The sequence below is a fragment of the Salvelinus fontinalis genome, chromosome 12, assembly GCF_029448725.1.
Source record: "Salvelinus fontinalis isolate EN_2023a chromosome 12, ASM2944872v1, whole genome shotgun sequence".
In the NCBI taxonomy this organism is placed as follows: domain Eukaryota; kingdom Metazoa; phylum Chordata; class Actinopteri; order Salmoniformes; family Salmonidae; genus Salvelinus; species Salvelinus fontinalis.
This window is the reverse complement of record NC_074676.1, coordinates 24,010,561-24,036,824: the sequence shown is the minus strand read 5'-3', so window position 1 is coordinate 24,036,824 and position 26,264 is coordinate 24,010,561. Positions and strand designations below refer to the sequence as shown.

Here is a 26,264-nt window from a genome sequence, read left to right as displayed (position 1 = left end):
CTTTACCAAAGAACAAGCCCCTTTGCCCGGATCAAGGACGACTTGACTTCCCTAAGGCCCAACAGGACCTGAATATCTCAAATCAAATCAAATTGTATTTGTCACAAGCGCCGAATACAACAGGTGTAGGTAGACCTTACCGTGAAATGCTTATTTACAAGCCCTTAACCAACAATGCAGTTCAAGAAATAGAGTTAAGAAAATATTTACTAAATAAAAAAAATCTAAAAGTAACACAAGAAAGTTACATAACAATAACAAGGCTATATACAGGGGGTACCGGTACCAAGTCAATGTGCGGGGGTACAGGTTACAGGTCGGGATCATTTGTAATGTGACTATGCATAGATAATAATAAACAGCGAGGAGCAGAAGTGTAAATAGTCCGGGTGGCCAAAATGTCATATGCATGTCAGGATTAATTAACAATAATAATTAAAATAGTGAATCATAACTTTAGTTTTCAGCACGGCCATAGCAGAGAAGCCACTTTCACACAGATAGGTAGTGCTGAACGGTAGCATGATTCTGATTTCATGACAGGCGAGAACAGGATACTATCCCATTACGCTGCACCAGAACTTTGGCGGTGTCATTTCCGGGAAGTGCATGCTCAGTCCGTGATCAAATGACAGCTCCACCATCAGATCCTCTTTGTTGCTTGGCAATGTGACGCTTCCCATCTCCATTCGAAGGGGGTCCCGTATCCAGTCGTCTTGTCTCCTGTTCTCCTCCGCGAAGTAGTCGCACCCTGCAACCCCACAAATGGCTTGTGAGTGAGGTAATAAATACTAGTCATAACATGACAACAAGCATTTTTCAATCACAATTCTAAACATACCGTGTAAAAATAAATGTCATACAGTATGAAGGATGAACATAGAAGTACATTAGATGTGCACCTAACCAAGTCTAAGCATATTTAATATCATCATGGAGTTAACTGGAATTGGAGTTTAATGTTTCTGATGACACACACTTTAATATTTATGGCCCTTATTCTGTCACTTTAAAGTAAATGGTGAAGATGTGTCATCATGTAAACACAGTATTGTCAGCAATAACACACTTTTTTGACTACATAACACTTTATTTATGATACATAATCTCCCTAACAAGGCATATATATGTGACAATGACCCATTAAGTTGCATGTAGACAGAATATATTAGGAAAAAAAATATGTTTTTTAAAATTACATTTGTTTTGAATATATAAACAATCATTCTAACTAACCAATATTCTCTGAAATGTCTATATATTTTAGTTTATACTTAATTATTTGTATAATGTTCCACACATTCAAAGCATTTGTGGTTTTACTTTCTCTCCTTATACAGACAATCAAATGGTACTTTCAAGCAACTACAAAAAGCTGCGGTCACGGGACAAAGATTTACATCCTAAATTATTACTCAGCCCAAGTCATTCTAAATGGAGAAAGACGTTTAGTGCGCATGCGAAGTCTCCCCAAGGTACTAATCAAATCTGTTAGTGGAGTTTTAAAGGATTAACTATTGATACCATTTTTGGGCTTAGTGACAAGCATGTGAAATTATTTATTTCAGGTGAACTTTGGTAACTTCAATGCTGTCATGAGTTTCTTGAATGTGGACCAGAACCAATGGAAGTTCATTGTGAGTAAAATCCTTTTTCCAAAATTGATTCAGGTACATTTTTGGTAAGAGTTATTAGGGTTGTGATATGTGTTATTTAATAGTAAAATAATTTAAGGAATCAATACATTTCTATATTGCTTCCCCAGTATCTGTATGAACCATCAGGCCAAGTGCTTTAGGTTGAACCTGCTGGATAGAAAGAGAATGATGAATCGGAACAGGCTGCATTCGCATTCAGGTCTTAGTTATTCCATTGTACTTGATCTAATACATATTAGCATTTTACATACATTCTCTTGGCTGCTGGCTCTGTCACTTTCAGACATGTGCAGAGCAGACTGAAAGGGGAAGGGTAGCTCTTGACTTGAACCACAGGGGTTCTCTGTAAAGAGAGAGTAATCCAAAGGGCAGACACACCCCTTGACTTTCAATTGGCACCCTTGATCTGTCTGTATTCTCTCCTGATTGGTCTCCGTGGTGCTTCGCCAATGGGAACTCCGTTGCCGGCCCCATCATAAAGTTTTTACACAGTCTGGCAGTCTGACTAAAGTGCCAGGGGTATGAGGAGAGACATCCTCTTTTGTATTTATGGGAACAAATATTTCCTAACACTTTGGATTCTATTCTTGGACAGTTAGAAGACACAATGTGTTAATGCGGGAGGAAAAAAATACATTACTGTCCATGAGTGACCTCAACATTGTGGGTCTGTGTTTGTTTGGGCCACTAAAGTGCCAACTCAATTCTACCACTGACTAGTCTCTCATGCCCTTATGAACGGGGACACAGGGCAATAGTTTTTAATCTAAACCAGCCCATTTTTACTGGAGTACACTAACCCCTTATTGGGGCTCCTTTTCTTGACACACAGTAGCAGTTTACCAGATAAGAAGTCAAGAAGATCAAAAAGTAGATTGTTGTAAGGGTTTATTAGGTCCTGTGCTGGCCCCATTGTTCTGGATTCTGAGTGGTAAAAACGTACAGTTGAAGTCGGAAGTTTACATACACCTTAGCCAAAAACATTTAAACTCAGTTTTTCACAACTCCTGACATTTAATCCGAGTAAAAATTCCCTGTCTTAGGTCAGTTAGGATCACCACTTTATTTTAAGAATGTGAAATGTCAGAATAATAGAAGAGATAATTATTTATTTCAGCTTTTATTTCTTTCATCACATTCCCAGTGGGTCAGAAGTTTACATACACTCAATTAGTATTTGGTAGCATTGCCTTTAAATTGTTTAACTTGGGTTAAACGTTTCTGGTAGCCTTCCACAAGCTTCCCATAATAAGTTGGGGGAATTTTGGCCCATTCCTCCTGACAGAGCTGGTGTAACTGAGTCAGGTTTGTAAGCCTCCTTGCTCACACACGTGTTTTCAGTTCTGCCCACAAATTTTGTGATGGCCACTCCAATACCTTGACTTTGTTGTCCTTAAGCCATTTTGCCACAACTTTGGAAGTATGCTTGGGGTCATTGTCCATTTAGAAGACCCATTTATGACCAAGCTTTAACTTCCTGACTGATGTCTTGAGATGTTGCTTCAATATAGCCACATCGTTTTCCTTCCTCATGATGCCATCTATTTTATGAAGTGCACCAGTCCCTCCTGCAGCAAAGCACCCCCACAACATGATGCTGCCACCCCCGTGCTTCACGGTTGGGATGGTGTTCTTCGGCTTGCAAGCCTCCCCCTTTTTCCTCCAAACATAACATTGGTCATTATGGCCAAACAGTTCTATTTTTTTTTCATCAGACCAGAAGACATTTCTCCAAAAAGTACGATCTTTGTCCCCATGTGCAGTTGCAAACCGTAGTCTGGCTTTTTTTATGGCGGGTTTGGGGCAGTGGCTTCTTCCTTGCTGAGTGGCCTTTCAGGTTATGTCAATATAGGACTCGTTTTACTGTGGATATAGATACTTTTGTACCTGTTTCCTCCAGCATCTTCTCAAGGTCCTTTGCTGTTGTTCTGTGATTGATTTGCACTTTTCGCACCAAAGTACGTTCATCTCTAGGAGACAGAACGTGTCGCCTTCCTGAGCGGTATGACTGCTGTGTGGTCCCATGGTGTATATACTTGCGTCCTATTGTTTGTACAGATGAACGTGGTACCTTCAGGCATTTGGAAATAATTCCCAAGGATGAACCAGACTTGTGGAGGTCTACAAAAAAAAATTCTGAGGTCTTGGCTGATTTCTTTTGATTTTCCCATGATGTCAAGCAAAGAGGCATTGCGTTTGAAGGTAGGCCTTGAAATACATCCACAGGTACACCTCCAATTGACTCAAATGATGTCAATTAGCCTATCAGAAGCTTCTAAAGCCATGACATAATTTTCTGAAATTTTCCATGCTTTTTAAAGGCACAGTCAACTTAGTGTATGTAAACTTCTGACCCACTGGAATTGTGATACAGGGAATTATAAGTGAAATAATCTGTCTGTAAACAATTGTTGGAAAAATGACTTGTGTCATGCACAAAGTAGACTTGCCAAAACTATAGTTTGTTAACATGAAATTTGTGGAGTGGTTGAAAAACGAGTTTTAATGACTCCAACATAAGTGTATGTAAAACTTCCGACTTCAACTGTAGCTGAAAAGTGCCTCTTTGTATGTGTAAACTATATGTGGGAATGTCTTATGTCCATCCTACATGTAGTGTTGGTACATGGAATATTCATCAACTGCATATAACATAAATTGCTATGGTAAATAGAAGTATTATGTTCAACAACTGACATTTTCAGTACTTATTTTGACAAAACACACTTTAAATTGGTGCTTACAATTATTTCTCTATTGTCATGGACTTGGTTGGCACTGTCATCTGTGGTCTTTGTGATATGACTTACTTTAAGCACGTTCTGATGAAACTGTCACTTCATATTCTTTTCTTAAACTTCTTGTGGCTGCATGGGCAGTATTGAGTAGCTTGGATGAAAGGTGCACAGAGGTGCCCAGAGTAAACGGCCTGCTCCTCAGTCATGGTTGCTAATATATGCATATTATTATTAGTATTGGATAGAAAACACTCTGAAGTTTCTAAAACTGTTTGAATTATGTATGTGAGTATAACATAACTCATATGGCAGGCAAAAACCTGAGAAAAAATCCAAACAGGAAGTGGAAATTATTAGGCTGGTCGATTTTCAACCAAGATCTCATTGAAATCACAGCGAGAAATGCTTCCACTAGATGTCAACAGTCTGTAGAACTTTGTCTGATGCCTCTACTGTGAAGGGGGGCCGAATGGGAGAGGAATTAGTCAGGTCTGCCATGACCTGACCATGCTTTCACCATGTGCGTTCACATAAGAGGGAGCTCTGTTCCATCGCTCATCTGAAGTCACGGTAATTCTCCGGTTGCAACGTTATTCAAGATTTATGTTAACAACATTCTAAAGATTGATTCAATACATCGTTTGACATGTTTCTACTGACTGTTACTGAACTTTTGGACATTTCGTCAGCTTTTAGGGAACGCGCTTCGTGACTTTGGAATTGTTTACCAAACGCGCTAACAAAAGTAGCTATTTGGACATAAATAACGGACATTATCGAACAAATCAAGCATTTATTGTGGACCTGGGATTCCTGGGAGTGCATTCTGATGAAGATCATCAAAGGTAAGGGAACATTTATCATGTAATTTCTGGTTTCTGTTGACTCCAACATGGCGGCTAATTTGACTATTGTTCTGAGCGCCGTCTCAGATTATTGCATGGTTTGCTTTTTCCGTAAAGTTGTTTTTAAATCTGACACAGCGGTTGCATTAAGGAGAGGTATATCTATAATTCCATGTGTATAACTTGTATTATCATCTACATTTATGATGAGTATTTCTGTTGAATCGATGTGGCTCTCTGCAAAATCACTGGATGTTTTTGGAACTAGTGAATGTAACGTGCCAATGTAAACTCAGATTTTTTATATAAATATGAACTTTATCAAACAAAACATACATGTATTGTGTAACATGAAGTCCTATGAGTGTCATCTGATGAAGATCATCAAAGGTTAGTCAATCTTATCTCTATTTGTGCTTTTTGTGACTCCTTTCTTTGGCTGGAAAAATGGCTATGCTTATTGTGGTTTGGTGTGACCTAACATAATCGTTTGTGGTGCTATTTGAAATCGGACACTTTGGTGGGATTAACAACAAGATTACCTTTAAAATGGTATAAGACACATGTATGTCTGAGGAATTTTAATTATGAGATTTCTGTTTTTTGAATTTGGCGCCCTGCACTTTCACTGGCTGTTGTCATATCGATCCCGTTACCGGGATTGCAGCCCTAAGAATTAAAGTCTACAAACGCCCTACATTTATTCACTCTGTGATAGTGTTGGATCCTAAATGCTACTTTTATTGTTCTCCTGTAAATGGTTCAGTGCCTATAATTTAGGCTGTGTGTAGAATGGGGATTAAATGAAATTACCACTACTAGATTATGCTGATAAGGAAAACAGCATACAGTTTTGGCCTGTGTATTCATTTGCCTATAACTAATCAGAATTCCATTATGTTTACATAAAAAAGAAAGTACTTCAAAATGAGAAGATCCTGCCATGGAAAAGATGACTGGGCGGACCTAAAGTGTAAAGGAGGGGAAATAACTCACACCATGCAGCAGGACACCTTTAGCTGCGGAGTCTTTGTAATGCAGGTTTGATAGTTATATTTTCAATAATGAATGGTTAGCTGTTATGTGTCAATTAGATCAAAAACAATATTTTATTTTTTGGTGTAGATGGCCAAGGAAGTTGCACAGAACTTCCCTAACAACCCCTCCCAAATGGATATATAAATTTGAATGTTGAAACAGCTCCATCTCAATGAGAATGATGATCTATAAATGTGATTCTCACCAGTACATCTCCCCTGTGGGTCTCCGTAGTTGGTGAATCCTGCATGGCACGCACACCGATGGCCACTGTTGGTGGCATTATGGCACGTTCCATTCCCTCCACAGATAAACATATTTCTTTTACACAAGTCTACAAAGGAATGACAGAAAGCACAGGTGACATTTTCATAAGATGTTCAGATCTACCTAAAACCAATCAATTCACATAATATTAATTACACATTCTGGTCATAAAGAAATTAGTATCTGGTGCTTCATGAGGAAGAAGATCAATTGAGCAAAATACATCAAGGGGTATAGATAAAAAAAATATTTAACTTTCTCAAAATTTCCAGGTTTTCCCCAAATCCCGGTTGGAAGATTCCTGGAATTAGCAGGAAATCTGGAGGCCTCCAACCAGGATTTCTAGAAAACCCATCCGGGGTGATAATACAATTCCTCCCATACCTTTAGCACCTTGAGCATCCTCACTGTCTGTTGTTGCTGTGTGGTCTGTGGTGGCTTTCTGATCTGTTATTTCCTCACATGATTCTCCATTCCCTGTGAATTGAGCTTTGCCAGACTTCAGGCCAAACCCTGGATTGCAGACACAGGAGTAGCTGCCTGGTGTGTTGACGCACTGTGTATGCTTCCCGCAAATTGTGATGTCGTCCACACACTCGTTTCTATCTACATGTGGGTAAAAACACCATTCGGAAAAGGAAACTCTCACCATTTCATACATGATGACATCCTGTATATGCCTGATATGCTCTCTGGATGTACTGTACCCATCTTTTGATATTTAGTGTTATCACCAGGTTTCTTTGGCATCTTACCTTCACACGTGACTCCTTGGCCAGATATAAGTCTTTCCACTCCAGTACTGGAGACAAACCCCTCATTGCAGATGCAGGAGTAGGACCCTAACACATTGTGACACTCGGCATTGGGACCACAGGTGTCCTTATTCTCCAAACACTCGTTGATGTCTTGAGGCATAGAGAAAGGAATAGTCAGTCACACCTCAAATGCAAACGTAGAATATACACTGGACAAAAATTTAAACGCAACATGTAAACTGTTGGTCCCATGTTTCATGAGCTGAAATGTTGTGTACAAATTTGTTTACATCATTGTTAGTGAGCATTTCTCCTTTGCCAAGATAATCCGGCATATCAAGAAGCTGATTATACAGCATGATCATTACACAGGTGCACCTTGTACTGCGGACAATAAAAGGCCCAAAAAATGTGAAGTTTTGTCACACATCACAATGCCACAGATTTCTCAAGTTTTGAGGGAGCGTGCAATTGACTTCAGGAATGTCCACCAGAGCTGTTGTTAATTTCTCTACCAAAATCCGCCTCCAATGTTGTTTTAGAGAATTTGGCAGTACTTCAAACCGGCCTAGCGATCGCAGACAACATGTATGGCATTGTGTGGGCGAGAGGTTTGCTAATGTCAACGTTGTGAACAGAGTGACCCGATGGTGGCGGTGGGGTTATTGTATGGGCAGGCATCAGCTATGGACAACGAACACAATTGCATTTAATCTATGACAATTTGTATGCATAGAGATACCGTGACGAGATCCAGAGACCCATTGACGTGCCCTTCATCAGCCGCCATCACCTCATGTTTCAGCATAATAATGCACAGCCCCATGTTGCAAGAATCTGTACACAATCCTTGAAGCTGAAAATGTCCCAGTTCTTTCATGGCCTGCATACTCACCAGACATGTTGAGCATGTTTGGAATGCTCTGGATCGACATGTGCGACAGCGTGTTCCAGTTCCGATCAATATTCAGCAACTTCACACAGCCATTGAAGAGGAGTGGGACAACATTCCACAGGCCACAATAAACAGCCTGATCAACTCTATGTGAAGGAGATGTGTCGCGCTGCATGAGGCAAATGGTACTGACTGGTTTTCTGATCCACGCCCCTACCTTTTTTTAAGGTATCTGTGACCAACAGATTCATATCTGTATTCCCAGTCATGTGAAATCCATAGATAATGGCCTAATTTATTTATTTCAATTGATTGATTTCCTTATATGAACTGTAACTCAGTAAATTATTTTAAATTGTTGCATGTTGCGGTTATATTTTGTTCAGTACAGTATAGTCACTATAGTGAATAAGTGTATGGATTCCAAAATTGCAGCAGTGCTGTGTTCTCTGGCCAGGACTGCAATGTATAGAAATGCTATAAGGTAACTAAAAAAGAGAGTTGTTTACTGTTAGTGGAATTAAATTATTCCTCTAATGTACTCATTAATTACATTCAATCTGTCTATTTATAAGAATTTGTAAGATACTTATTAACATAAAATAGACAGGATACAGTCTTATTAAAATTAGATAATAGAATTTATTCTCGGAGCACGCTCCCATTTGATCATAAACAACAGGTTTATATACAAGATATGACGTCATAGGTTACAGAATAAGTCTCATTGTCCTGACAAATAGAAAACAGGTTCAAAAGTTCATTCCAACTTCACAGCGCACACACATGACACACAATATAATCTATTATCCTGAAGGCTCACTATTATTTATTACCACTTTAGCAGACAACTCAAGATAATGGAAGACCTAAAAAGTTACCCACAACCTTATCTAAATACCTCAGGGCTAAGTTGGGTCAGTTCAACCATAGTTTAACGACCCTTTCTGCTTATTTTATAACCCACAACACAAATCTCTTTTCACCAGGCGTGCAGAGTTCAATTAGTTATAGTTTTATCTAAAGCTAGAATTTGTTTTAATTATTTATTAACAAAATTCCTAACATTTATCTATACATTTTTCAGGTGAGGCAGCTGTGAAGTTCATCCGCTGTGATGATGATCTGAACCCAAGAGCACATTGACAGTAGAAGCTTCCTTCAGTGTTGATGCATGCTGCATTCTCACCACAGATTTGTGGTGTTTCAGGGTCATCGTTATAGTCATCACTAGGAGGATTACACTCATCCTCATCTGGGGTCAAAAACAGAGGCATTGAGAAAGTGTGAAGAGAGGTAGAATGGTTGGGGTATGGGAATGGTCATTCAAAATATAATAGAGATATACAATTTTTTATTTATTTTATTTTATTTAACCTTTATTTAACCAGGTAGGCAAATTGAGAACACGTTCTCATTTACAATTGCGACCTGGCCAAGATAAAGCAAAGCAGTTCGACACATACAACAACACATAGTTACACATGGAGTAAAAACAAACATATAGTCAATAATACAGTGAAAAAAATAAAAAAAATAAGTCTATATACAATGTGAGCAAGTGAGGTGAGATAAGGGAGGTGAAGGCAAACAGATATATGTATAAATAAATAAAAATATAAAAAGGCCATGGAGGCGAAGTGAGTACAACACAGCAAGTAAAATAAAAACTAAAAAAAACACTGGAATGGTTGGTTTGCATTGGAAGAAAGTGCAAAGTAGAGACAGAAATAATGGGGTGCAAAGGAGCAAAATAAATTAATAAATAAATACAGTAGGTAAAGAGGTAGTTGTTTGGGCTAAATTGTAGATGGGTTATGTACAGGTGCAGTAATCTATGAGCTGCTCTGACAGCTGGTGCTTAAAGCTAGTGAGGGAGATAGGTGTTTCCAGTTTCAGAGATTTTTGTAGTTCGTTCCAGTCATTGGCAGCAGAGAATTGGAAGGAGAGGCGTCCAAAGGAAGAATTGGTTTTGGGGGTGACTAGAGAGATATACCTGCTGGAGCGCGTGCTACGGGTAGGTGCTGCTATGGTGACCAGCGAGCTGAGATAAGGGGGGACTTTACCTAGCAGGGTCTTGTAGATGACCTGGAACCAGTGGGTTTGGCGACGAGTATGAAGCGAGGGCCAGCCAACGAGAGTGTACAGGTCGCAGTGGTGGGTAGTATATGGGGCTTTGGTGACAAAACGGATGGCACTGTGATAGACTGCGTCCAATTTATTGAGTAGGGTTTTGGAGGCTATTTTGTAAATGACATCACCGAAGTCGAGGATTGGTAGGATGGTCAGTTTTACAAGGGTATGTTTGGCAGCATGAGTAAAGGATGCTTTGTTGCGGAATAGGAAGCCAATTCTAGATTTGACTTTGGATTGGAGATGTTTGATGTGGGTCTGGAAGGAGAGTTTACAGTCTAACCAGACACCTAGGTATTTGTAGTTGTCCACATATTCTAAGTCAGAGCCGTCCAAAGTAGTGATGTTGGACAGGCGGGCAGGAGCAGGCAGCGATCGGTTGAAGAGCATGCATTTGGTTTTACTTGTATTTAAGAGCAGTTGGAGGCCACGGAAGGAGAGTTGTATGGCATTGAAGCTCGCCTGGAGGGTTGTTAACACAGTGTCAAAAGAAGGGCCAGAAGTATACAGAATAGTGTCGTCTGCGTAGAGGTGGATCAGAGAATCACCAGCAGCAAGAGCGACATCATTGATGTAAACAGAGAAGAGAGTCGGTCCAAGAATTGAACCCTGTGGCACCCCCATAGAGACTGCCAGAGGCCCGGACAACAGACCCTCCGATTTGACACACTGAACTCTATCAGAGAAGTAGTTGGTGAACCAGGCGAGGCAATCATTAGAGAAACCAAGGCTGTCGAGTCTGCCAATGAGGATGTGGTGATTGACAGAGTCAAAAGCCTTGGCCAGGTCAATGAATACGGCTGCACAGTATTGTTTCCTATCGATGGCGGTTACGATATCGTTTATGACCTTGAGCGTGGCTGAGGTGCACCCATGACCAGCTCTGAAACCAGATTGCATAGCGGAGAAGGTGTGGTGTGATTCGAAATGGTCGGTAATCTGTTTGTTGACTTGGCTTTCGAAGACCTTAGAAAGGCAGGGTAGGATAGATATAGGTCTGTAGCAGTTAGGGTCAAGGGTGTCCCCCCCTTTGAAGAGGGGGATAACCACAGCTGCTTTCCAATCTTTGGGGATCTCAGACGACACGAAAGAGAGGTTGAAGAGGCTAGTAATAGGGGTGGCAACAATTTCAGCAGATAGTTTTAGAAAGAAAGGGTCCAGATTATCTAGCCCGGCTGATTTGTAAGGGTCCAGATTTTGCAGCTCATTAAGAACATCAGCTGACTGTATTTGGGAGAAAGAGAAATGGGGAAGGCTTGGGCGAGTAGCAGAGGGGAGGGCAGTGCTGTTGTCCGGGGTAGGGGTAGCCAGGTGGAAAGCATGGCCAGCCGTAGAAAAATGCTTATTGAAATTCTCAATTGAAGTCGGACGTTTAGATACACCTTAGCGAAATACATTTAAACTCAGTTTTCACAATTCCTGACATTTAATCCAATTAAAAATTCCCTGTCTTAAGTCAGTTAGGATCACCACTTTATTTTAAGAATGTGAAATGTCAGAATAATAGTAGAGAGAATGATTTATTTCAGCTTTTATTTCTTACATCACATTCTCAGTGGGTCAGAAGTTTACATACACTCAATTAGTATTTGGTAGCGTTGCCTTTAAAATTGTTTAACTGTAAACCTCCTGAGTCTGTATGATAGTGAATGGGTAGTCAGTCCATTGTGGTGATGAGTGGAGAGAAGAGGCAGCAGTAGTGTGGAATGTTGTGGTCACAGAGAGAGTCTTCTAAAACGATGTGTAGGCACTGTTTAAGTTCCACATTGATGGTGCTCTCTGTTTCACTCTAACTAGTAAAAAATATGAAGACAAAACGTTTTTAAATAGTGTAACATTTCATTGAGGAATCATCTGTCAAACAATGTTCTCTGATACAGTAGCTTTGTTCTCTCTTAATAATGGAACACTGGTCACTTTACATACTGTTTTATATACATATACTCCGTACTCCAACATTGCTCGTCCTAATATTTCTATATTTCTTAATTCCATTATTTTACTTTTTAGATTTGTGTGAATTGTTGTGTATTGTTAGATATTACTGCAAGCATTTCGCTACACCCCCAATAACATCTGCAAAAAATATGTACGCGACCAATAACATTTTATTTTATTTGATACTTCTAAATTCTAAAGAATTTGACAGAAAAGGTTTCAGCCATTGAGACACTAACTAACCAAATGCACCTAAAGAGGGATAGTCGCCTCACCTCAATTAGCCACCCCTTGAAACGTGTCATCAAAGACTTCCTGTTTTCTTCAACGCCGGCGAGACATCACACTGAATGTTATCACCTTGCTGTGATGTCGTGGCAACAAGGATATACAGTGTATGTGTGTGCATACGTGTGCATGTTTTTGTGTTTGTGTGTTTGTGTGTGTGTGTGTGTGTGTGTGTGTGTGTGTGTGTGTGTGTGTGTGTGTGTGTGTGTGTGTGTGTGTGTGTGTGTGTGTGTGTGTGTGTGTGTGTGTGTGTGTGTGTGTGTGTGTGTGTGAGCGTGTGTGTGCATGCACATGTGTGAGTTTCAAAGACAATACGGGTGAGGCGGAGTGGGTGTGACTGTTATCAGACTGTGGGGTGCTTCAGGGGAGATCACAGAGTATAAATACCACTGTTAAAGGCCGAGGAACAGAGGGTCTCTTTAGGGAGAGGGACCCAGAGTCTAGGATGAAGATAGGGAGAGTGTCTCTCTCTGGCTGTCTCTCTGTCTACTGCTAATTCCTCTGAATGTGCCTCTTCAGGCTTTTAGTCCTCAGATTCCCAGAAGTCATTCAGTGTTATGACAACAGTCTGTCCTTTAGGTTCCATTCAGTTCTGATGAGTGTCATTGTTTCCATATTAAGAGCTGTGTCCCTATTGCTCTGTCTTACTCAATGAACCAGTAAAAAGTACTTGCTGATTTTCCATTTACTGGAAATAAGTTATAAACGCTAATGCCATAAAAGGGATTCCACAAGGAAGCAAGACAGATCTATTAGCCACATGTAAAATAGTTGCAATAAACTGAACAACTGAACAATTTCAACAGGCTATTAACAGGATTTTAAATGGATTCCAACCTTGGCACACACAATGGCACGTTGTCATCTCAAATATCTCAAAGGGACTTGCTGTGCTCTCCCCCCACCGTATGTCTTAGAGATGTTCTCAATTGTTGTGATTAAACCACTATATCATTAAACCTGCAATTATTGAGAAGAACGAGATACATTTCTGCTGTCATCTGACTCATTTCAATACAAAGGATTCAAATAACTCACACTGGTGTAAAGTACTTAAGTAAAAATACTTTAAAGTACTACTTAAGTAGATTTTTGGTGTATCTGTACTTCACTATGTATATTTTTGACAACTTTTACTTTTACTTTTACTTTACTACATTCCTAAAGAAAATAATGTACTTTTTACTCCATACATTTTCCTTCACACCCTAAAGTACTCTTTGCATTTTGAATGCTTAGCAGGACAGGAAAATGGTCCAATTTACACCCTTATCAAGAGAACATCCCTGGTCATCCCTACTGCCTGGCGGACTCACTAAGCACAAATGCTTTGTTTGTACATGATGTCTGAGTGTTGGAGTGTGCCCCTGGCTAACCATACATTCGTAAAACAAGAAAATTGTGCCGTCTGGTTTGCATAATATAAGGAATGTGAAAGGATGTATACATTTACTTTTGATACTTAAGTACATTTAAAACCAAATACTTTTAGACTTTTACTCAAGTAGTATTTTACTGGGTGACTTTCACTTTTACTTGAGTAATATTCTATAAAGGTACCTTTAATTTTCCTTAAGTATGACAATTGGGTACTTTATATGACAACTCCACCATTCCGCTTTACTTAATAACATTTTTCAGTTGTTCCTAAATGTAGTTTCAGCTTATGTCAGAAATTATGTCTAATGCAATCTGAGAGTAGCCTGATCCCAGATCTGTTTGTGTTTGGCATGTGATCATGACCATAGGGGTTGTCAAGACAGTAAGAACAGATCTTGGAGCAGGCTAAGCTGAGAGGTGTTCAACCCTGTAGTGACCTCCTGTGGGACCCTGATCATGATGACCTGCCAATGAATTTGTACGTTAGCATTTCAGGCAAATCCTAATTTAAGTCAAATTATCACTTAGTTATGCTTTGATATCAATGGGAGACTAAGTGAAAATTCAATTAAAGTTAGGATTTGCCTCTTCAAGTTCAACAGCCACATGTCTTTTACTTTACTCTTCATCTAACCATCCCCGACCAAACATAAACACTGTCTGATTTAGTGCTTTCTCTCCCAAACACACAACCTTCTCCATGGCAACATGACTTCTGTGTAAACAGTTTACAAAAAGGACTCACCCAGAATCAGGAGATGCAGTCTGCCTGTCATGGTGAAGAATAATCTCACTATGAGAATCACATTGCACAAGATTAGACCAGGGCTGAAACTCTGCCCCTATCTGAACGGTCTATTCAAAAGTGTGATAAAGATCCGGCTTCTCTTTTTTCTCAGGAGTTTCTCCAAACTTCTCAGGGTTGTTTTGCTGAAGAAAAATGGCACCCGTATCCATCAACTCAGTCAAGCTTCTGTCTAGTAGATTGAGCTCTGCTGACATCACCAAATGAGAGATAAAATGACAAGTAGTCACTGTGCTCTCATCACTTGCCTAGAACTCTGTGTCTCTCACTCACTCTCCTTCTCTTCCACCCTGTGTGTTTGGCTGTGGTGGTCTGGGCTGTGTCTGGCTCACTGGCATACTGAGAGGTTTCTGGGCAGAGTTTCAGTTGAGCCGCTGGTGTTGAGTCATGCCCCTGAGACAGTGAGGGAGCGAAATGAGGTTGGAGGACGAGGAGGGGGATTTAGCAACTGCTGCTGTTTCATTTTATGATCTCTGCTCTTTAGGGTTCCATGACAACAACACGACCTAAACTCTCTCTCTCTCTCTCTCTTTTTTTTTTTGCCTGTCCACGACCATTCTCTTGCCTGCCCCTTGAAAACTAATACATTTCAGAGACTCAAACCATCTGCCTCCCGTGTCTGCATCTGGGTCTCGCCCTGTGCCCTTATAGGTTGATCAAAATGAGGCTACATGAAAAGTGGAATACTGTTAATATAACCGTGTGTTAGTGTGGGTTTTCAATGAATTTATGTCAATTACAAAGCTCATCTGTATTTCCTCATCTGCATTTCCTGTGATCAAATGAAGTGCCTACAGTGCTGAGGTCTGCCACTAAGAAGGTGTTGACAACACCATAACCAAAAAGAACACTGTGTCTCTATAACGTTGTCAGAAACGCCACGTTGCACTCGGCTTCTTTGCTCTCAGCACTCCTTCTTCCTCTTCTAAGACAAGTCATAACTGTACTAGCAAGAGTAGCAGAAGTACAATTGATATACTGTTGAAGATGTGTTACAGTATGACAACGAATGTTTAAGAAATAGAATAGTGGCATTAATAGTTAAAATCCTAAAGAAATTGATTATGATTGTGACACAACAGCAATGATGATGATATTGTTCCTTTGAGTAAAATGTTGAATGTGCATTTTCTGTGTAGACCAAATAAACCACACGTTCTAAACTTGTGGGAATCCTGTGGCTTGTGTGGATGACTATTCTGTTTTCTGTCATTCAAAAGCTATATTCTGCTGTCCTATACTTTTTTTAAAACTTTAAAATAAAATGTTCACTTTAAATCATAACATTTGATTTACGCACAGAAAGAAAATGACTTGTTTTTAATGTCCATTGTTAGTGGATTCCACTGGGAGTTTTGTATATTACACTACATTGTTACATTGTTATCAGTATGAAGAGACGCCATCTGCTCAAAGACGAAAAGGAGAGAACCATATATTTGTCATCACCACCATTAATAGACAACCACAGCCTATGGGAGTGTGTCCAAGCAGTGTTCTGTATAACAATGAACAGTCTCACAACCCAGACTCCTTCATGTCTGATTCCATTTAGGCCACACAGTTTGATAGAGTGGAGGAAGTGGAAAACAAGGTTGTAGATAGAGATACAGTGACGAGATCCAGAGACCCATTGACGTGCCCTTCATCAGCCGCCATCACCTTATGTTTCAGCATGATAATGCACAGCCCCATGTCGCAAGGATCTGTACACAATTCCTTGAAGCTGAAAATGTCCCAGTTCCTTCATGGCCTGCATACTCACCAGACATGTTGAGCATGTTTGGAATGCTCTGGATCGACGTGTACAACAGCGTGTTCCAGTTCTGATCAATATTCAGCAACTTCACACAGTCATTGAAGAGGAGTGGGACAACATTCCACAATCAACAGCCTGATCAACTCTATGTGAAGGAGATGTGTCGCGCTGCATGAGGCAAATGGTGGTCACACCAGATACTGACTGGTTTTCTGATCCACGCCCCTACCTTTTTTAAAGGTATCTGTGACCAACAGATTCATATCTGTATTCCCAGTCATGTGAAATCCATAGATAATGGCCTATTTTTTTTTTTCAATTGATTGATTTCCTTATAAGGAACTGTAACTCAGTAAATTATTTTAAATTGTTGCATGTTGCGTTTATATTTTGTTCAGTACAGTATAGTCACTATAGTGAATAAGTGTATGGATTCCAAAATTGCAGCACTGCTGTGTTCTCTGGCCAGGACTGCAATGTATAGAAATGCTATAAGGTAACTAAAAAAGAGAGTTGTTTACCTTTACATTTTTCAGGTGAGGCAGCTGTGAAGTTTATCCGCTGTGATGATGATCTGAACCCAAGAGCACATTGACAGTAGAAGCTTCCTTCAGTGTTGATGCATGCTGCATTCTCACCACAGATTTGTGGTGTTACAGGATAATCGTCATAGTAATCACTAGGAGGATTACACTCATCCTCATCTGGGGTCAAAAACAGAGGCATTGAGAAAATGTGAAGAGAGGTAGAATGGCTGGGGAATGGGAATGGTCATTCAAAATATAATAGAGATATACAATTGAAGTCGGAAGTTTAGATACACCTTAGCAAAATACATTTAAACTCAGTTTTCACAATTCCTGACATTTAATCCAATTAAAAATCCCTGTCTTAGGTCAGTTAGGATCACCACTTTATTTTAAGAATGTGAAATGTCAGAATAATAGTAGAGAGAATGATTTATTTCAGCTTTTATTTCTTACATCACATTCTCAGTGGGTCAGAAGTTTACATACACTCAATTAGTATTTGGTAGCGTTGCCAATAGTATTTGGTAGTATTTGGTAGCACCCACAATAAGTTGGGTGAATTTTCACCCATTCCTCCTGACAGAGCTGGTGTAACTGAGTCAGGTTTGTAGGCCTTGCTCGCACACGCTTTTTCAATTCTGCCCACAAATTTTCTATGGCATTGAGGTCAGGGCCTTGTGATGGCCACTCCAATACCTTGACTTTGTAAGCCATTTTGCCACAACTTTGGAAGTATGCTTGGGGTCATTGTCCATTTGGAAGACCCATTTGCGACCAAGCTTTAACTTCCTGACTGATGTCTTGAGATGTTGCTTCAATATATCCACATAATTTTCCTACCGCATTATGTCATCTATTTTGTGAAGTGCACCAATCCCTCCTGTAGCAAAGCACCCCCACAACATGATGCTGTCACCCCCGTGCTTCAAGGTTGGGATGGTGATCTTTGGCTTGCAAACATCACCCTTTTTCCTCCAAACATAACGATGGTCATTATGGACAAGAGTTCAATTTTTGTTTCATCAGACCAGAGGCCATTTCTCCAAAAAGTACAATGTTTGTCCCCATGTGCAGTTGCAAACGGTAGTCTGGCTTTTTTATGACGGTTTTGGAGCAGTGGCTTTTTCCTTGCTGAACGGCCTTTGAGGTTATGCCGATATAGAACTTGTTTTTACTGTGGATATAGATACTTTTGTACCTGTTTCCTCCAGCATCTTCAAAAGGTCCTATGCTGTTGTTCTGAAATTGATTTGCACTTTTCGCACCAAAGTACGTTCATCTCTAGGAGACAGAACTCGTCTCCTTCCTGAGCGGTATGACGGCTGTGTTGTCCCATGATGTTTATACTTGCGTACTATTGTTTGTACAGATGAACGTGGTACCTTCAGGCGTTTGGAAATTGCTCCCAAGGATGAACCAGACTTGTGGAGGTCTACAATTTTTTTTTTCTGAGGTCTTGGCTGATTTCTTTTGATTTTCCCATGATGTCAAGCAAAGAGGCACTGAGTTTGAAGGTAGGCCTTGAAATACATCCACAGGTACACCTCCAATTGACTCAAAATATGTCAATTAGTCTATCAGAAGCTTCTAAAGCCATGACAACATTTTCTGGAATTTTCCAAGCTGTTTAAAGGCACAGTCAACTTAGTGTATGTAAACTTCTCACCCACTGGAATTGTGACACAGTGAATTATAAGTGAAATAATCTGTAAACTGTTGTTGGAAAAATTACTTGTATCATGCATAAAGTAGATGTCCTAACTGACTTGCCAAAACAATAGTTTGTTAACAATAAATTTATGGAGTGGTTGAAAAATGAGTTTTAATGACTCCAACCTAAGTGTATGTAAACATTCGACTTCAACTGTATATAGAAGATGTAATACAAGACAGACATGTACATACCGATGCAAACTTTCCCATTTTTAGAGAATCCTGGGTGACAGCCTGATACATGTTCCATCAGCAGGGCAAGGTGAAGAGCTGCAGTGTAAGCAACAGGCAGATTCTCCAATAACTTGTCCCATTATCATATGGTCAGTGCTATCCTGGATACTTGGAACATCCCTACCCTAAAGCCTAACCCTAACCGTAACCCTCACCTTACCCTAACCTTCCCCCTTACCTTTTTACATTTCAAATTTAATATGGTAGGCACGTCCCAAGGATCCTGGATAGCACAGAACATTAATGGTATTGGTGGAATGCCCGGGAACATGTGTAATATTGACAAGTACATGACAAAACTACTTTTGTAGAACCAACCTTTGACTATGATTGTAAGGTTGTAACATTAATCAGTTGGAGAGGTTTCAGGAACAGAAACTTACAGCAATAGTTTGTAAAGGTTTAAAGGTTTATCTCTCTCTGTTCAAAAAGGTATACCCCCTATCAGGATTTCAGCAGATTGTTCCTATGGCAACTGTGCTCACAGGATATGCCCATAATAACCCCTGAATTGCACACGGCTGTCCGGAGGTGACCATTTCCTCTTTACCAGGAAGCCATCACTTGGCATGGGACTATGTGATAATGACTGTAAACCTCCTGAGTCTGTATGATAGTGAATGGGTAGTCAGTCCGTTGTGGTAATGAGTGGAGAGAAGAGGCATCAGTAGTGTGGAATGTTGTGGTCACAGAGAAAGTCTTCTAAAACGATGTGCAGGCACTGTTTAAGTTCCACATTGATGGTGCTCTCTGTTTCACTCTAACTAGTAATAAATATGAAGACAAAACGTTTTTAAGTAGTGTAACATTTCATTGAGGTCTAACAATGTTCTCTGATACAGTAGCTTTGTTCTCTCCCTTCACAACCCTCCATTTATCCTCCTCCACTCCATCTGCCAACCAGACTGACACTAACTTTCCAGCTGCTACCATTGAACTGAGTAGCAGAATGGATCTACCGTGTTTTCCCTCCACAGATAACTGTTTTGCCAGAGTGTGACAGTTGACATCATTGCTTGTCATTAATCTACCCTTAGGTGCCTCTCAAGGCTTATAATCTATTTCCCCTTGCATAGCTTTCAAGATGGCGCTGATAGACATGGTCGCCCTGTTCATGGCTCCTTTTTATGTTATTTCTCACCTTATTAGCGCAGAACATCCTTTGCATTATTACATACAGCCAGAAATAACTTTTGAACATTAAAGCGGCGGTAACTCACAAGCATTTTTGCAAGAAAACAACTTTCCTGAATTGTATCCTTTGTTCTTACCCCCCAAGGCAATTCCACTTATCCCAGTGACTGCTCCAAGATGCTGGCCGGTGGAGGCGTTAATACCACCCACTGCATCCGAGTATATTACTCGCTAATGTTCAGTGCCTGGACAATAAAGTAGACAAGGTCAGGGCGAGGATCTCCTTCCATACTGTCCCTGTCCATACAGCCAGCTGTACATTGCGCAGACAGGAATAAAGAACTCTCCGGGAAAAAGAAAGGCAGATGTGTATGATTAACTACTCATGGTATGATTGTGGTAATGTACAGGAACTCAAGTCCTTTTGTTCACCCGACCTAGAATTCCTCACAATCAAATGCAGTCTGCATTGCCTCCAGAGAGAATTCTCCACGGTCATCATCACAGCCATGTATATTCCCCCTCAAGCTGATACCATGACGGCTCTCAAGGAACTACACTGGACTTTGTGCAGACTGGAAACCGCATATCCTGAGGCTGCATTTATTGTAGCTGGGGACTTTAATAAAGCAAATCTGACGAAAGCACTACTGAAGTTTTATCAACACATCATCTGCGTCTTAGCGAGCTTCAAAAACTCTCGACCATTGCTACTCTCCCTTCTGGGATGGCTACAAGGCCCTTCCCGGCCTAAATCAGATCACGCCTCCATCCTGCTCCTCCCTTCCTATAGGTAGAAACTAAAACAGGAAGTAGCCATGGTAAGGACTATTCAATGCTGGTGTGACCAATCGGAATCCATGCTTCAAGATTGTTTTGATCACGCCGACAGAGAAATGTTCCGGGTTGCTTCTGTGAATAACATTGACGTATACACTGACACGGTGACTGAGTTCATCAGGAAGTGCATAGGGGATGTTGTTCCCACTGTGACTATTAAAATTGTGGATAGATGGCAGCATTCTTGCAAAACCACCGCATTTGACCATGGCAAGGTGACTGGGAATATAGTTGAGTACAAACAGTCCAGTTATGCCCTCCGTATGGCATTCAAACAGGCAAAACGTCAGTACAGAGACAAAGTGAAGTCGCAATTGAACAGCTCAGACACGAGACCTATGTAGCAGGGACTCCAGACAACCACGGATTATAAAGGGAAAACCAGCCACCGGACACCGACATCTTGCTACCTGACAAGCTAAACACCTTTGCCCGCTTCAAGGGAAACACAGTGCCGTGGACTGTAAGCTCTCGTTCTCTGTGGCCTATGTGAGTAAAACATTTAAGCATGCTAACCCTCGCAAGGCTGCCAGCCCAGACGTCATCCCTAGCCGCATCCTCAGAGCATGCACAGACCAGCTGGCTGGAGTGTTTACGGACATATTCAACCTCTCCCTATCTCAGTTCTGTCATCATGAAGTGCTTTGAGAGGCTAGTTAAGGATCATACCTCACCTGACACCCTAGACACACTGCATTTCGCATACCGCCTCAATAGATCCACAGATGATGCAATCACCATCTCACTGCACACTGCCCTATCCCATCTGGACAATGACTTATGTAAGAATGCTGTTCATTGACTACAGCTCAACCTTCAACACGATAGTACCCTCCAAACTCATCATTAAGCTTGAGGACCTGGGTCTGAACCCCGCCCTGCGCAACTGTGTCCTGGACTTCCTGATGGGCTGCCCCCAGGTGGTGAAAGTAGGCAACAACACCTCCAGTACGCTGATCCTCAACACAGGGGCACGACAAGGGTGCGCGATCAGCCCACTTGTGTACTCCCTGTTCACGCATGACTGCGTGGTCATGTTCGCCACGTTCATTTGCAGACGACAAAACAGTGGTAGGCCTGATCACCAACAATGACGAGACAGCCTACAGGGAAAGGGCTGAGGGCCCTGGGCGAGTGGTGCCAGGAAAATAATCTGTCCATCAACTTCAACAAAACAAAGGAGCTGATTGTGGACAGCAGAGGGAGCATTCCCCCACCCACATCGACGGGACCGCAGTGGAGAAGGTGAAAAGCTTCAAAGTCCTTGGCGCACACATCACTGACAATCTGAAATGGTCCATCCACACAGAAAGTGTGGTGACAAAGGCGCAACAGCGCCTCTTCAACCTCAGGAGGCTGAAGAAATTCGGCTTGGCCCATAAGACCCTCACAAACTTTTACAGATGCACCATTGAGAGCATCCGGTCGGGCTGTATCACTGCTTGTTACGGCAACTGCACTGTCCGCAAAGACAGGGCTCTCCAGAGGGTAGTGTGGTCTGCCCAATGTATTACCCGGGGCATACTGCCTGGCCTCTAGGACATCTACAGTACCCGGTGTCACAGGAAGGCCAGGAAGACCATCATGGACCTCAGCCACCCGAGCCACGGCCTGTTCACCCCGCAACCATCCAGAAGGCGAGGTAAGTACAGGTGCATCAAAGCTGGAACTGAGAGGCTGAAAAACAGCTTCTATCGCAAGGCCATCAGACTGTTAAATAGTCACCACTAGCTGGCCACTGCCCAATACCCTGCCCTGAACTTTAATCACTGTCACTAGACGGCTACCACCTGGTTACTCTACCATGCATCTTAGAGGCTGCTGCCCTATGTACATAGTCATGGAACACTCGTCACTTTAATAATGGAACACTGGTCACTTTACATACTGTTTTATATACATATACTCCGTACTCCAACATTGCTCGTCCTAATATTTCTATATTTCTTAATTCCATTATTTTACTTTTTAGATTTGTGTGAATTGTTGTGTATTGTTAGATATTACTGCAAACGTTTCGCTACACCCCCAATAACATCTGCAAAAAATATATACGCGACCAATAACATTTTATTTTATTTGATACTTCTAAATTCTAAAGAATTTGACAGAAAAGGTTTCAGCCATTGAGACACTAACTAACCAAATGCACCTAAAGAGGGATAGTCGCCTCACCTCAATTAGCCACCCCTTGCAACGTGTCATCAAAGACTTCCTGTCTTCTTCACGGCAGCGAGACATCACACTGAATGTTATCACCTTGCTGTGATGTCATGGCAACAAGGATATACAGTGTATGTGTGTGCATACGTGTGCATGTTTTTGTGTTTGTGTGTGTGTGTGTGTGAGCGTGTGTGTGCATGCACATGTGTGCGTTTCAAAGACTGTGGGGTGCTTCAGGGGAGATCACAGAGTATAAATACCACTGTTAAAGGCCGAGGAACAGAGGGTCTCTTTAGGGAGAGGGACCCAGAGTCTAGGATGAAGATAGGGAGAGTGTCTCTCTCTGGCTGTCTCTCTGTCTACTGCTAATTCCTCTGAATGTGCTCCTTCAGGCTTTTAGTCCTCAGATTCCCAGAAGTCATTCAGTGTTATGACAACGGTCTGTCCTTTAGGTTCCATTCAGTTCTGATGAGTGTCATTGTTTCCATATTAAGAGCTGTGTCCCTATTGCTCTGTCTTACTCAATGAACCAGTAAAAAGTACTTGCTGATTTTCCATTTACTGGAAATAAGTTATAAACGCTAATGCCGTAAAAGGGATTCCACAAGGAAGCAAGACAGATCTATTAGCCACATGTAAAATAGTTGCAATAAACTGAACAACTCAACAATTTCAACAGGCTATTAACAGGATTTTAAATGGATTCCAACCTTGGCACACACAATGGCACGTTGTCGTCTCAAATATCTCAAAGGGACTTGCTGTGCTCTCCCCCCACCTTATGTCTTAGAGATGTTCTCAATTGTTTTGATTAAACCACTATATCATTAAACCTGCAACTACTGGGAAGAACGAGATACATTTCTGCTGTCATCTGACTCATTTCAATACAAAGGATTCAAATAACTCACACTGGTGTAAAGTACTTAAGTAAAAAATACTTTAAAGTACTACTTAAGTAGATTTTTGGTGTATCTGTACTTCACTATGTATATTTTTGACAACTTTTACTTTTACTTCACTACATTCCTAAAGAAAATAATGTACTTTTTACTCCATACATTTTCCTTCACACCCTAAAGTACTCTTTACATTTTGAATGCTTAGCAGGACAGGAAAATGGTCCAATTTACACCCTTATCAAGAGAACATCCCTGGTCATCCCTACTGCCTGGCGGACTCACTAAGCACAAATGCTTTGTTTGTACATGATGTCTGAGTGTTGGAGTGTGCCCCTGGCTAACCATACATTCTAAAAAACAAGAAAATTGTGCCGTCTGGTTTGCATAATATAAGGAATGTGAAAGGATGTATACATTTACTTTTGATACTTAAGTACATTTAAAACCAAATACTTTTAGACTTTTACTCAAGTAGTATTTTACTGGGTGACTTTCACTTTTACTTGAGTAATATTCTATAAAGGTACCTTTAATTTTCCTTAAGTATGATAATTGGGTACTTTTTCCACCCCTGATAACTCCACCATTCCGCTTTACTTAATAACATTTTTCAGTTGTTCCTAAATGTAGTTTCAGCTTATGTCAGAAATTACGTCTAATGCAATCTGAGAGTAGCCTGATCCCAGATCTGTTTGTGTTTGGCATGTGATCATGACCATATGGGTTGTCAAGACAGTAAGAACAGATCTTGGAGCAGGCTAAGCTGAGAGGTGTTCAACCCTGTAGTGACCTCCTGTGGGACCCTGATCATGATGACCTGCCAATGAATTTGCACGTTAGCATTTCAGGCAAATCCTAATTTAAGTCAAATTATCACTTAGTCATGCTTTGATATCAATGGGAGACTAAGTGAAAATTCAATTAAAGTTAGGATTTGCCTCTTCAAGTTCAACAGCCACATGTCTTTTACTTTACTCTTCATCTAACCATCCCGACCAAACATAAACACTGTCTGATTTAGTGCTTTCTCTCCCAAACACACAACCTTCTCCATGGCAACATGACTTCTGTGTAAACAGTTTACAAAAAGGACTCACCCAGAATCAGGAGATGCAGTCTGCCTGTCATGGTGAAGAATAATCTCACTATGAGAATCACAACGCACAAGATTAGACCAGGGCTGAAACTCTGCCCCTATCTGAACGGTCTATTCAAAAGTGTGATAAAGATCCGGCTTCTCTTTTTTCTCAGGACTTTCTCCAAACTTCTCAGGGTTGTTTTACTGAAGAAAAATGGCACCCGTATCCATCAACTCAGTCAAGCTTCTGTCTAGTAGATTGAGCTCTGCTGACATCACCAAATGAGAGATAAAATGACAAGTAGTCACTGTGCTCTCATCACTTGCCTAGAACTCTGTGTCTCTCACTCACTCTCCTTCTCTTCCACCCTGTGTGTTTGGCTGTGGTGGTCTGGGCTGTGTCTGGCTCACTGGCATACTAAGAGGTTTCTGGGCAGAGTTTCAGTTGAGCCGCTGGTGTTGAGTCACGCCCCTGAGACAGTGAGGGAGGGAAATGAGGTTGGAGGACGAGGAGGGAGATTTAGCAACTGCTGCTGTTTCATTTTATGATCTCTGCTCTTTAGGGTTCCATGACTTTAAATCATAACATTTGATTTACGCACAGAAAGAAAATGACTTGTTTTTAATGTCCATTGTTAGTGGATTCCACTGGGAGTTGTGTATATTACACTACATTGTTACATTGTTATCAGTATGAAAAGACGCCATCTACTCAAAGACAAAAAGGAGAGAACCATATATTTGTCATCACCACCATTAATAGACAACCACAGCCTATGGGAGTGTGTCCAAGCAGTGTTCTGTATAACAATGAACAGTCTCACAACCCAGACTCCTCCATGTCTGATTCCATTTAGGCCACACAGTTTGATAGAGTGGAGGAAGTGGAAAACAAGGTTGTAGATAGAAAGAAAGACATAGAGGGGGGGAGGAAACTATTTGCACATCATTACAACACAGTATATATCCATAATATGACATTTGAAATGTCTTTATTCCTTTAGAGAGAGAGAGAGATCATGGAACCCTAAAGAGCAGTGATCAACAAAATGACTAGGAAATACATTTATTTCCATGACAGCATTAAAAGCATTTTTGATTGACCAATGTAGGTATTTTCAAAAAGATGCAACTTAAAATGTATATTTTGCAGAATCTTTTGGACGTC

General features: G+C 40.9%; 1 protein-coding gene across 2 annotated transcripts; it reads right to left on the bottom strand.

The window, feature by feature from the left end:
- Nucleotides 1–77: 77 nt before the first annotated feature.
- LOC129867028 (adhesion G protein-coupled receptor E2-like) lies at nucleotides 78–25,583 on the bottom strand. 2 transcript variants are annotated; one of them, XM_055940132.1, is made up of 7 exons: nucleotides 25,116–25,583; nucleotides 18,938–19,015; nucleotides 17,024–17,206; nucleotides 7,302–7,454; nucleotides 6,931–7,152; nucleotides 6,485–6,613; nucleotides 78–751 (listed from the first exon to the last, which is right to left on the bottom strand). In XM_055940132.1, exons 1-7 carry the CDS (start codon nucleotides 25,144–25,146, stop codon nucleotides 558–560), a joined length of 990 nt encoding a protein of 329 aa, XP_055796107.1. In that variant the 5' UTR covers nucleotides 25,147–25,583; the 3' UTR covers nucleotides 78–557. The 2 variants fall into 2 exon arrangements, with proteins under 2 accessions (XP_055796107.1, XP_055796108.1); XM_055940133.1 differs by lacking the exons at nucleotides 17,024–17,206; nucleotides 18,938–19,015; nucleotides 25,116–25,583 and adding an exon at nucleotides 14,684–17,015.
- Nucleotides 25,584–26,264: the final 681 nt, after the last annotated feature.

Coding starts and splice junctions, on each gene's coding strand:
- LOC129867028 (XM_055940132.1), bottom strand. CDS start 25,146: ATGACAGGCAGACTGCATCTCCTGATTCTGG. Junction 19,016..25,115: donor ACTGCATCTCCTGATTCTGG/GTGAGTCCTTTT, acceptor CTTACACTGCAG/CTCTTCACCTTGCCCTGCTG. Junction 6,614..6,930: donor GGATGCTCAAGGTGCTAAAG/GTATGGGAGGAA, acceptor ATTCCTTTGTAG/ACTTGTGTAAAAGAAATATG.